This window comes from Lepisma saccharinum, chromosome 17, assembly GCF_977018435.1.
Source record: "Lepisma saccharinum chromosome 17, izLepSacc3.1, whole genome shotgun sequence".
In the NCBI taxonomy this organism is placed as follows: domain Eukaryota; kingdom Metazoa; phylum Arthropoda; class Insecta; order Zygentoma; family Lepismatidae; genus Lepisma; species Lepisma saccharinum.
Window position 1 is genome coordinate 62,444,807 of NC_139245.1, and position 13,657 is coordinate 62,458,463.

At 35.5% G+C, this 13,657-nt stretch overlaps 1 protein-coding gene across 3 annotated transcripts in view; it reads right to left on the minus strand.

The window, feature by feature from the left end:
- Positions 1–6,756: 6,756 nt before the first annotated feature.
- The window catches only part of LOC146001326 (uncharacterized), a 49,925-nt gene continuing 43,024 nt past the window's right edge, over positions 6,757–13,657 (minus strand). For all 3 annotated transcript variants that reach the window (XM_083138639.1, XM_083138640.1, XM_083138641.1), the window contains exon 3: positions 6,757–8,329. In XM_083138639.1, the coding sequence (XP_082994765.1) occupies positions 7,234–8,329 (1,096 nt within the window). In that variant the 3' untranslated portion in view covers positions 6,757–7,233. The remainder of the gene's footprint in view (positions 8,330–13,657) is intronic.

The following is a 13,657-nucleotide window of genomic DNA, read 5'->3' on the forward strand; positions in this document are numbered from 1 at the left end:
ACTCAACCGTAGAATTTCGTATATATATTTCGTCGCCTTTTCATTTTAACCATTGGAGTTTTAAGAAGAGCTTGCCTCAGAATTTAAACAGTGTTTTAGCTGTAGAAAGCTGGAATGGCTCCGCCTACCTCCTCGTTATCTCAAAAGTTGCGATCTTGGATAGCAGTCGATAATGCATTTACTACGGATGGTAAAGTTATTTTTTGTCGAGTGTGCGATAAAAAAGTTGGGTGCACTATGAAGTCTCAATTAGATCAACATGTTCGCACTTCATGTGAAAAACAAACAACTACGGAGTGAAAAGAAGCAAGTTTTACTAACCCAGATGCAAGAGGATTCTTCATTCAGTGTGTTTTACAAGGAAATGTGCGAAGCAATGATTGCAGCAAACATACCTTGGTATAAAATTCAAGTACCGAAGTTCCGGGATTTTCTGGAAAAATATTGTGGCCGTAAACTTCCTGACGAGTCAACCCTTCGAAAGCGATATCTTCCACATTCCTACAAAGAAACTTTAGAATCAATTAGGTCAGAAGTAGGCAGTGTGGATTTCCATCGACGAAACAACTGATGCTTTGGGATGGTATGTATGTAATTTCATTGTTGGAACGCTAATTGCTGATTCTCCATCTACACCACATCTCATTGCATGCAAAGTTCTAGAGCGTACTAATCATTCCACCATAGCACGATTTGTGAATGACAGTCTTAAATTGTTGTATCCGGATGGCGTACAAGAAGAGAGGGTTCTTCTCATGTTCACAGACAGTGCGTCATACATGTTAAAAGCTGCTACGGCACTTAAAGTGTTTTATCCTAACTTGATCCACTTTACTTGCTTGGCACATGCTCTCCAACGCATTGCTGAGGGGGTGAGAGGCAATTTCCCGGAAGTCAACCAACTTATTTCTTCCACGAAAAAGGTGTTTCTGAAGGCACCACAACGTGTGCAAGTTTACAAGGAACAATTGCCAGGTGTACCACTTCCTCCGGAACCTATTCTTACTAGATGGGGCACTTGGATCCGGGCAAGTAAGTTTTACAACGAACATTTTGAAGAAGTGAAATCTGTGCTTGACTCATTTTCGGCGGACTCAGCTGTATCGGTACGCACTGCTCAAAATCTCTTCAAGGACACCAAACTTGCTTGCGATATGGCATACATAAACAGCAATTTTGGTTGGATTGATACAAGCATAAAAAAACTTGAAACTGTTGGGCTTCCTCTCCTGGAAGCCATGGATATATATGAGGATGCAAGAAAGAAACTGTCTGCTGTTGGAGGAGATGTGGGAGAGAAAGCTCGAAGAAAATTTGACACAGTGACTGAAGGAAACCCAGGTTACGTCAGCTTATTTACAGTGAGCCGCATTCTCAATGGTGAAACAGTTAACCCTCCCAATGATATTTCTCCCGACCACATTCACCTCCTGAAGTACGCTCCGGTTACTTCTTGTGACGTGGAGAGAAGTTTCTCTGCGTACAAGAACATATTATCTGATCGGCGACAAACATTTACTTCTGAACATTTGGAAATGTACCTGGTAACATATTATAAGTTAAATAATTAAATACAGTGCCTGCCCCAAGATCAAAGGTAACCTGAATTTTTGTAAGTGCTTTTTGAGTGAAAAATTTAGGCAACGAAAATTTACTTCTGAACATTTTGAATGGTACCTGGTGACATTGTATATTAAATATTGAATATATTCAAATTGTGGATAATATTTTTGCTCTATAAGAACATAAAAAATACTTAATGTAAGCATTGTAATATTGTAACTTCAATTTTTTTAAGTCTTTTTGAAATAAACATATCCCTTTGTGAGGAAAAATGTAACAAAAATAGGAAGTAACGTTTGGCATAAATATTTATAGTACATATTTCATTATGAATTTACATATTTTTTACATATTTCAGACATTTTTATTACATATTTATGTACATATTTTAGGGGTTGATATTACATAAAAATCCGGGCTTTAGTAATCACTAAAACTCTGCAGCATGTGTTTACAGACGTACATCGAAATCGAACCATGTAAAAATTGCATTCATAGCATGATGAAATCGCAATAAAACAAAAGGAACTTGGGCCCACACAGGTTCTTCAAATTTACTGTTTCCAAAATCACTTGGGCCCAGAACATATAATCCTGCACAGTGTATTATTGTTTTCATTCACTTTTGTTACAAGATGGTGAGCACTTATGGTCTTTTATATTTGCACATCGTACAAACATACATGATGTTCCTTTGAAATACATTTGATACCACACTTAACCCAAGCAATTTATGCAAGCTTCAGGTTACTCATACATAATGTCATATAAGTTATGGAACCTACTAACAAAGTCACATAAATTTCTATCCAGTGTCCACACTTTATTTAACCTACCTTGTAGGGAACTGTCAGTCACTCCTGTCAATTCAGCAGCTCTAGCATATCTCTTGAAGAATGCAGTTGCAAAGTCAAAATTTGAAATGCAAATTTAATAATTGTTATCACTGGGTTACAAGGGGCATACGTTAACATGCAGAAGTGATACAAACAACTTTTATAAATATAGGAATGCATTGTAATATGTAATTTGTTCAGGGTGAATTTCGTATTTCAACATGAACAAAATGTTACCACACTATTTTTTGCGTGACATACCATATTTATTAGCACCAAGCATTTGGAAACTGACACAATATGCACACAATTTTCAATTGTGTTGAAAGATAAATAATTCACACAATAGTATCCAGGCTCAAACCATCCATTCATCTCATTGGCACGTATTTGCATGTGAGTGTATGAAGCCTCTATTGCCTATACACACTACATGGTTGTTTGTGTCAAAAAAAATTCATGCACATATGTATGGGATGTATACATGCATAAGCAGTCTTTTCTACAGAAAAAACTGAAAACTTGCTAAGAAAAAATATGATCCTTTCCAAGCAAGTATTCTCTTGTGTTTGTTTTGAGCTGAGAAAAAAATGAAATAAGGTTGCACGAGCGCGCGTTTAAACAGGTATATACGACAATATTTTACTAGTATTTATTATTAACTTTTTCACAATAATCATCTAAATGATCGGAATATCCCTCCCCTTCTGATTATCAAAAAAACTCTCTTCTTAAACAGTGCATTGCTTGATATGGCGCACCAGTAAAAATAATATAATGTATTTCACACAGGAAACAGTCTCGATACGTGATGTCAATCTTCCTTGTAAAAGAAGCTGGACACATACATGAAGGGACATTCACAAATGATATCCATGCCCATACTGGGACTCGGGCCTAGGAACTTGGGTAGCGAGATCTAAAGTCGACCACTTAATACGCTCGGCCACAATATGGACACGTATTTGCATGAGCATGCTTAACCGTTTCACAAAAACTTAATGTTCTGAACAGTGCTGGGTTCATAAATTGTTTAACTGCAGTATTTGGTTGGTGATAACTCCGAGAATAAAGTGGAGGGAAAGATGCTACTATTTAAGTATACGGTATGCACAGCCTGAAGGTGCACTTGGGCCAAATTATTTAAAAATTATTAAACTTAGAGCTATATACTTTACTTACCTTTTTGCAATCGGTTGTGAATATCTTCTGGCTCCATTACTGAATACCTTAATCCATCGAATTCTTATTCAACGCACCTAATTTCCGCCATCTTACTTGCAACTAGCAGACATCAGACGAATATGTTGACCACAAGTAGTGAGAGAATTTTATGTTGAGTGAAGACGCGGTAGCTCCGTCTCAACAACCAGGTAGCAAGCACCTCCAGGATTCTTGCTACTCAACACTGTTGGGTTACTGAGTGATCCTGGAGGCGCCCCTCGATTAGGAGGCAATTGACCTCCTTGCCCCCCAGTGTGTATCCCTGTCCACATCCACCCCCAGAGAAAGTTGTTCATCCACTACTTGCAGATCTTATGGTTCCCCACGGAACAATCTCCCAATTTATTCAAGTCTGATCTAGCAACACTGTCATGAGAATAGTGGGGAAGGTGCGTGAAAACTTTTGGCCAAACGTTCTTTTTCTTGTGGTCCGTCTACAGCTAACAACATACGTACACTTATACTGATTGTGATGTTCCTTATTCTGCTTAAAAGTGGATCCCGAAACATCCAATGTGCCACAAGGTTGGCATGTTTGAAACAAAAGCATTTGAAACAGCTTGTGTGAATTATTAAAACACACTACTTCGCTTTTAAACAAAAGCGGAACAGCATTTTAAACGTTTTTATGTTAGTTTCAAAAACATTTTAATACTAGATATTCGATAGTCTGTTGTTATTTGCATATTTTGTAACTTTGCCCTTTTATTCAATCTGTGTTATTTTGTACAATATTCACACAAATCTGATCGTGGATAAATATGTATATTCAGTTAACAAAGAAGCCTATCTTCATGAATACCCATGGGATAACGTTCAGGGTTGGCAAATTATCTTCCTTAAAGAAAAAAAAACAGTTTTTTTTTGTTGTAAACAAGTTTTAAATGTTATAAACAGGGTTTTAATCAAGAACAAAAAAAAAATAGGTTTTAAACAAATCAAACATTTAAAACATTGTGCCAAGAAGACTTGTTTTCTAAGAATAATAATGATTCTTGTATATTGTATACAGTATCTTTATTGTACATCCCACCAAGATCATCAGATATTTGATTGATTGATTTGCTTTATTTTACTTAGCTTCTTGTGCCACTTCTAGCTAATTTGCGAAGTGGGGCGTAAGTGACGATATTTGTGAATGGACAATCACAAACATCCATGCCCAGGCCAGTATTTGAATCTGGGACTCCTGGCATTGTAGTGCAATGTGCTAACCACTGCAGCACAGGGGGTGGCGATTTATCACATGTAACAGAAATAAAACACCAATGCAGGCATGCTAGTAAAAAGAAAACAGAAGTTCGACAACTTTAAATTTTCCTGCAAATTCTAAATTTTTCATAAAATCTCCTTTCTTACCTTAAATTGGACTTAACGTTTTCCTGCACCAAGGAACATTTTTCACTTTCCCCACACAAGTGGAACACAGAAAGCAGGAAGGAACAAGCTGTTTCTCCTGCCAATGCTGTTTTGAGCAGTGGAATTGACAACACAGATCATATCTCATTACACACCCACATGATTTGGCTACCTCACCATCCTTGTGTATAATTGGGGTAGAAACCAGGTGACCAGAAGAGTGACAATCAGTGACGCACACAAATCAAGTTCTTTAAGTAAGTTACTTAAATTCTGATTTAGAAGCCTGTTTCAATAGTTTGCATAATCAATAATGAGCAATTACTAATTTGTAAAAAACAAATTTTTAAATATGTAAGAAAAAAGTTGGTTTACCAATGGTAAATATGGTAACATGAAGAATACACCACTGGCGTAATACAAGTGATGAGTGGCCACACAAAGACTTACTACGGCTTGTGTAAAGGTCAAGGGAAAATGATATGTGCTTTAAGTTCACAATGCATGAATTATTACAATATCTTAAAATAATCTTCTGTTATTTCATTTAAAACCTTTTGACAGTATCTGTGGTAAGACTGTCTGTGTATGTGAACAGAACACTTTTGGCAAACAGAAGTGTAATATCAACTAATTAGTGATGTAAATTTAATGTAAACTGATGATTTTCACTGAGAATTTATTACATTTTTTAAATTACCTGAGATTTCCAGGTTCTATAAGTGGGTGAGACCCTCCCAAATATTCACAATGTTATTTCATGAAGAGTTTTAGGCAGCCTTTCTTGTTGCAAAAATGCTTATTTAGCAGCATCGCAGCAATCGTGAAGTGAATATGCATAATCACATAACACTATATGTAGTCGTAATCCCAAAGCTTGTTGACAACAAGATTTCGAGTTTTCTCTTTCGAAATATGTCTTGTTACAAAAAACCAGGCAGTGAAAACTATTTGACAACAGGATGGAAATTAAGATCATTGACAGTTTCTGCAGATGCTATGTCATAAATAGAGGACAACAAAGAAATGACTTCACAAGATTTGTTTTCCTTTGAAAAATGAAGACTGGAAGTGAAAATTAACCTAAATAACCTTCTATGACTTCTTAGAATCTTGTGCTTTAGTATAATACTACATTTTCTTGGATTTTGATGTAATTTGGAACTAATAGAATCCTATGTAAGCTGAAAACTTCTACATCACTTGGCTAGAGAAAACAAACATTTCCATAAAATGGCTCATTTACTACTTGAACAGTGAGTCGAATTTAATTTGTTTTTAAATTTGTACATTTTCAGTCAGTTTTGAGCCCCATTAATATGTTCTCAATATGTTTACTTCAGTTTTGCAATCCGTGTCTCAGGAGTAATGCACAAGATAAGCTATTTTCAATTATGCATATATACGTATAACACAGTTTTATGCATTTACGAACATAGCAAAGATTGGCCTAATGACTAGTGAAGTTATAGTTTTTATTAGTCTATGAAATGCATAGTGTTTAGTACAAAGGAACTGCATCTCATCAGAAATAGGAAGGTATAGTATGTATTTTCACTTACATATTATTTTAAAGTTCCACATATATAAGTCGTTAGCGGTGTGTAAAATAAAAGAGATGTAAACCAATGTTTAATCAATTGGATATTGGAAGTATAATGTACATATAAAGAGAGCTGATTCATGGAAGCCTGCTAGTTACTCAACTTATGTATCATTCACAAAATGTATTAATAATCTAAAATTATAAGAGTTGTTAAATTTGATTAAGAGTCCATTTTTACTATGTTTCCTAATCTGAAGATATACAATTCTAAAACAAAGTCACATAGTTGTAATTAGATTTTATCTGTCATGCTAGATGTTGGGTGCCCTGAAAACTAAGTTAAAATTCCTCTCTCTAGGAAGTTGGTATCTACATGCTGGAAGTATCAATGAGGACAGCCTGAGAACTAGGGGTTCCATGCTTAAGGTGGCATAGTGGCTGTTGATCCTCGAGTGGTCCCAGCCAAAGAAGATTAATTGCAGTCTGATGAAAGAACCACTTAGTAAAGTGAAAGAACTAATGGATTGTGACACACAATTTTCACATTACAAAATCTTTTTAAATATTTCATTCTTCAAATTATTTATTGCACATGAAATACATGCCAGAACATAAAAGGTTTGCACCTAGTACGGAACCTTGGATATCTTGAAATAATTGGATTCTGTTGAAAAATATATTAAATGTTGAATAAAAATGGGACTTTTAAGATGTATGAATTTCTGAATGTCGTCTAAGATCTCCCTTCTGTACAAATGATTTGTTACATGTTGAACACATGTAAGGCCTCTCTCCAGTATGAATTCTTAAATGTATTGCAAGATTTTCCTTCCGTATAAATGATTTGTTACATGTTGAACACTCAAAGGGTCTCTCTCCAGTATGAATTCCTAAATGGCTTGCAAGATATTTCTTTAGTATAAATGATTTGTTACATGTTGAACACATGAAGGACCTCTTCCCAGTATGAATTCTTAAATGTTTTGCAAGATCTTCCTTTTGCGTAAATGACTTGCTACATGTTGAACACATGTAGGGCCTCTCTCCAGTATGAATTCTTAAATGTTTTGCAAGACTTTCCTTCCATGTAAATGACTTGCTACACGTTGAACACATGTAGGGCCTCTCCCCAGTATGAATTCTTATATGTCTTGCAAGATAATTCTTCTGTATAAATGATTTGTTACATGTTGAACACTTAAAGGGTCTCTCTCCAGTATGAATTCTTAAATGTTTTGCAAGATTTTCCTTATATGTAAATGATTTGTTACATGTTGAACACATGTAGGGTCTCTCTCCAGTATGAATTTGTAAATGTTTTGCAAGATCTGCATTCTGTGTAAATAATTTGTTACATGTTGAACACATGTAGGGCCTCTCTCCAGTATGAATTCTTAAATGTTTTGCAAGATCTTCCTTCTGTGTAAATAACTTGCTACACATTGAACACATGTAGGGCCTCTCTCCAGTATGAATTTTCAAATGTCTTGCAAGTTTTTTCTTTAGTATAAATGATTTGTTACATGTTGAACACTCAAAGGGTCCCTCTTCAGTATGAATTCTTAAATGTCTTGCAAGATCTTCCTTCTGTGTAAATGATTTGTTACATGTTGAACACATGTAGGGCCTCTCTCCAGTATGAATTCGTAAATGTTTTTCAAGATCTTCCTTCCACATAAATAATTTGTTACATGTCGAACCTTCAGTGTTTGAAGATTTTGTAGATTCTCCTTCCCTTGTAGATTCTAGATTAGTTTCACTGGTCTTTGATGTAGAGCTGAATGTTGTTGCTAGTGTCGAGCTGGAAGAAAGAAATCCTATTTGAAGCGATTTGGGTCTGAAATTTTGATTTGAAACATAATGAGTGTAAGATATAAATGTGTAGCATTATCTAAGAATTTTTTTTGAAGAGCACATCTAATTTCTAATTGATATATATACATATATACCAGTGATAACCTGGAAGGAGATATATGTTATTAACCCTTAAGTAGGCATGTGGGGGTAAATTTGACTTCCAGGTAGATCCTTTTATGCCCAGACATTTGTGGGCTGGTGACACTGCTAGCCTACTAGTACCTTCCCAAATTAGTCTAATTCACATGTCAAGATCACTTCCTTCAATATGTGAGTAACTGAAGCAAGGTGAAACTGTTCCAAAGTTGCTGGGGGTCAAATTTACCCCTGTGTGCCTGCTAACGTTTGTGATTTTTTTTGTTGCTAATACTTTTAAAACTTTTGCTTACAGTGCTTTATGAGTGAATTATTTAGCAGTTTTTTTTTCTTGCTGTGTTTGGTGACCACATTTTAAACTTGATGTTTCATTTTTTAAGAAATCCATCAAAACAACCGCGTATAAGAGATGGGTGGATTGTACACGGCGGCAGTTGGTGGATATTTCAAACGAGGATGAACATACTTCATCTGAAGTGTTTCAAGATGAGAAATTGACTCAAGAATCAGATCGTGATGCAAGACATCATGTAAGAGAGTCAGAACATGATAGTAATTATGAGACAAGTGGTGATGAAGAGAAAAATATCCTGAAAGAAGATGGACATTATTTACTGGGAAACAACAAGATAACTCGCTGGGAAAAGTTTCCTGCCCATGTTCGCATGTTTGTGCACAAAGTATTAACATTTTTTTGGCTTCCTGGACCATGTGCAGCTGCCAAAATTACAAAGTCTGCTATCAAGACTTTATCGCTTTTCATAAATGGCACTACTGTATGAATCATTGTAGAAAATGCAAATTTGTACCTAGAAATGATACAGAGAGAGAATTTAAGGAAAAGGATGCCAAATAGACCAAAGCAGCAGAAGTAAAAAAATCAAGTTTATGTGACGTATTATACAGGGTGGCACAAAAAATGATCCCTATTTGACTTTTTTCACATCTGAGATAAAGAATGGCATCATGTGTGTCAACAGCAGTTGCAATAGCCATTGGAAATGTTGGATCATGAAATATGAAGCATAATTCAAGGTGCTGCCACTAGGGATCTAGGGTATACAACATGGCACACTAAGGAAGACTTGCAAAAAAAAAAAAAAAAAAAAACAGCGATCTGCAACTGTGCTATTTTTTTCTGAAACAAAAAGCATTGTTTTAACTAAGACGCATATTCATGCACATTTCCATATTCGGTGGGCACCCTCTAGAAAAACGATTCACAAACTTCATGAAAAGTTTCAAATGAAAGGACCAGTACTCAAATCGAAGCGTGATCGTTCAAAACATGTTAGTCTTTGCCTGAGAATATTGAAGCTGTTTGAGTCACTATGCAGAGGAGTCACAGCAAATCGGCTAGAAAAACAGCAAACAATATCAAGATGCTTCGTTCAACGGATTTTTAAAAATAATCTCCATATATATCCGTAAAACATTTCCATGTTATAAAAATAAACAAATGAAAAGAAACAGCAGAGAATGGTTGGGCTGAGGATAACAATGCAACACTGAACATCTTTTTGTTTTCTGAATAGGCACACTTTTATTTGGATGGTGGGGGAAAAGATTTTCCGAAAAAAGCAGCAATATTTAATGGTAGTTTTTCTTGTATGTACGCATTGCTTGCATTGTAGGATTATTCTCATGTAGTTTACGGTTATTACAAGCATAAGAAAACAGTTTTTCATTGTGACATTTCAGGAGAACACACACTTTCTTCATCAGACATTTATTTTCATTTTGACTAAAGATACAGTTATACCAACGGTTAGCAATTTTTCAAACAAAAAATAATCCGTTATATAATGGATGTTGTCAATGTTACATTGTTGTAATATAGCAACCTAACTGTGAAAAGAAGCAGTCTGTTTTATTTTTATTTCAGACATATGTTTTTTTTTACAATGTAACATTGACAAAATCCATTACATAAAGGATTATTTTTGTTTCAAAAATTGCTAACCATTTTTATAACTGTATCTTTAGTCAAAATGAAAATAAATGTCTGATGAAAGGAACGTGTGTTCTCCTGAAATGTCACAACGAAAAACTGTTTTCTTATTCTTGTAATAACCGTAAACTACAGGAAAATAATATTTAATGGAACTGAGAAGACTTATGGTTCAAGCTTGCAGTGGAATTATGGAACTCATGTGTCGTAAGGTAATTGGTAACATTGGTGTTTCCTTGACTGAGGTTACCAATAACAAAGGTGGTCATATTGAACATGTATTGCAGTAGTATATTTTTCCAAAATGTAACCTTCTTGTGATGTACACTATCTGGCCATTCGTCACCGGACACCCAACCAAAGGCATGTGGAAGCAGCATGATGTGGTCGTGCTTCTCCTGGTATGGTCTTGGTCGCCTTGTGTTAGTGCGTGGAAACATGAATGCAGATGCATACCTAACGATCCTGGACAATTCTGCGCTACCGACATTGTGGGCACAATTCGGTAGTGGTCCTTATCTGTTTCAGCACGACAATGCCCCATGTCATACGGCAGGTGTGATCAACACGTGGTTCGAGGATATGGGTGTGCAAAAACTTGATTGGCCCACCCAAAGTCTTGATCTCAACCCGATTGACCATCTTTGGGACGAGTTGGAGCGCCGGTTGAGTGCCAGGCCACACTGCCCAAAAAACACTAAAGAGTTGTTCGCCGCTTTGCAAGAGGAATGGAGAAGCATTCCCGTCGAAACCTATCGCAATTTGGTGGACAGTCTTCCTCAGAGGGTTGCGGCTGTACTTGCTGCGAAAGGTGGCCCCACACGATACTGACGGACGCCTGAAACCGGATTAAAGTACTCGTTCCAGGTGTCCGGTGACGAATGGCCAGATAGTGTATGTTTCATTGAAAGCTTCTTTCTAATATAGGTGCTATCTAAGAACAAAATGGGGAATCATTACATGTGCCACCCTGTATGATGTAGGAAAATAATACAATTGTCACATTTAGTTAGATGTATTTTAAAAAAATGATTGTGAAAATTGATATGCATTAGAACCTCAGTTTTTTCAATGAAAAATGTTCTAATTAAAGACGTGCATTTTCTTCTTGAAATTTGAACATTGAAATTTACACAAATATTTTATGTGTATGATCATTTTTTTTTTTTTTGCATTCACTATTATATACTTGCCTCATTAATAGAGTTTGATTTCACTATTGCAATGAAAGATTATGTACTGGTGTAAACACAATGTCTGTTTATATTATATTATGCAACTAATTGCCACCCTTATTTACATTTGAAAACTACTTTAAGTTGTTAAAAATGGTAAATTTAATCACATAAAGATTCTCTATTATCCACATGAATTTTACTTTATTACACATAATATTTTATGTTTGGGGGTCAAATTTACTCTCAAAAGATGAAAGAGATGCACCTGGTTAAGGGTTCAAGACAATTTATGACAGGATATTTGAGAAAAAGTGTGCTACTACTTCACATGGTTTTAAACTTTCTTATGCCAATTCCACAATGAAAATTACCAATTACTAAGTATAACACAATTATTCGACATTTGAAAATGATACAAATGATGAAGAATGAAATATTTTTTGAAAAAAAAAATACTGTTTGTATAACACTAACAATACCTTCAAGTACAGTATATATCTCTCTTATGATTTTCATTGTAGAGTCGGTCAAAATTTGGGTTGTGCAACTATTTAAACACATTGTATAAGGCATTCCATATCTGGAGTACCCCATTATGCTTGCAAGGTGAAGCACCCTAAAATATAAATTTGCGTTTGATGTTTTAAAATGTCTTAAAACAATTGCCATGATGATAATAAAAGCACGTTGGTTCTTTGCAGTAACAATATTAAAGATGATGGAAATATTCTAAGCCTGCTTTCCATAGGTCTATTTGAAACTGATTGCTTAATACTAAGTTATTCTATGTTGCCTTTCTGCCAATTTTGGCAAATCACAACAATGAGAATGAGTGATGATATTATGAAATTGCTCAAGCAACACTCACGAAGAACAATCATCTCCAGCCCAGGATTAAAAAACTCGGGACCCCTGCCATTGTGGCATGCTGTGGTAACCAGTGCACCAGGAAGGTTCGCAATTAGGCCTACCTGAATTGAAATTGGTATATTTTGGGAATCTCGTACACACAGCATAGTGCCAAGTACAGACTTTTTTACAATAAAGTTATGTTTTCTTTGGTAGAATAATACAAAATCTTTTACAAACATACTCTTATTGCAATACAGATATAGGCGTGTCCAAAGAGGGGTGGCTGGTGGGGATCATAAACCCCCTTTTGCCCAGAAAAAAGAATTTAAAAGGCAGGAAAAAAACTGCAAAGAAATGGCTGGCTACTAAAAAAAATGTATAGTCTCCCTCCCCCCCTTCGAAAGTCTTTGGTATGCCACTCTATATAGAGCTTGGTAGAGCTTTTTTCTAAGCCCACTTTATGCACATTAAGACTAATTGCGACTGGGGACTTGCAGTTTAAAGTGGGATCTGAACATTTCGTACCTCAACCTTGCGTCAAACCCAGGACACCTTGATTATAAGGAGGCAACATTACCACTACACTATCCATCAAAGGAAGAAAAAAAAATGTTCCACAACTTCTCAAGGCATGGACTGCTCCACTGGCAACAAAGAAAGGGAGGAGAACGGGCTGTCCCACATTCTGATAGGGGAAGGAAAAGTGTGATAATTTACATTGATATTTCTTAATATTTTTTTTTTCTCGGGAATGGGAAGAGGCCTCAATATTTAAAATATATATATATATATATATATATATATATATATATATATTTTCCATTTCCATGTATCAGTACAATTATTCAGCTACAAGATGGCATACTTAGTTTAATTTTTGCTTGATGCTGTTTTGAGATATGCCTAATTCTGGACTTGAGGATTTCCCAATTTTTTAGTATTTAAAGGATTATATCTGCTAACAGCATCAATATCCAAGTAATGTGCTATACCAAATAGCCTGTTCTAATAGTGAGCTTCAATGACCAATAAACAATTCTTTGGGGTACTGTTGCTTAAGATACTAAGAACCAAAAACAGGAAAACATTGCATTTTGGACCCTCTTTGTTGCTGCATAACAATGGAAAGCCACAATGTCCCATCAAAACAATTGAATGTATATAAGCAAACAGTCTTATATTAACAGTATAGCAA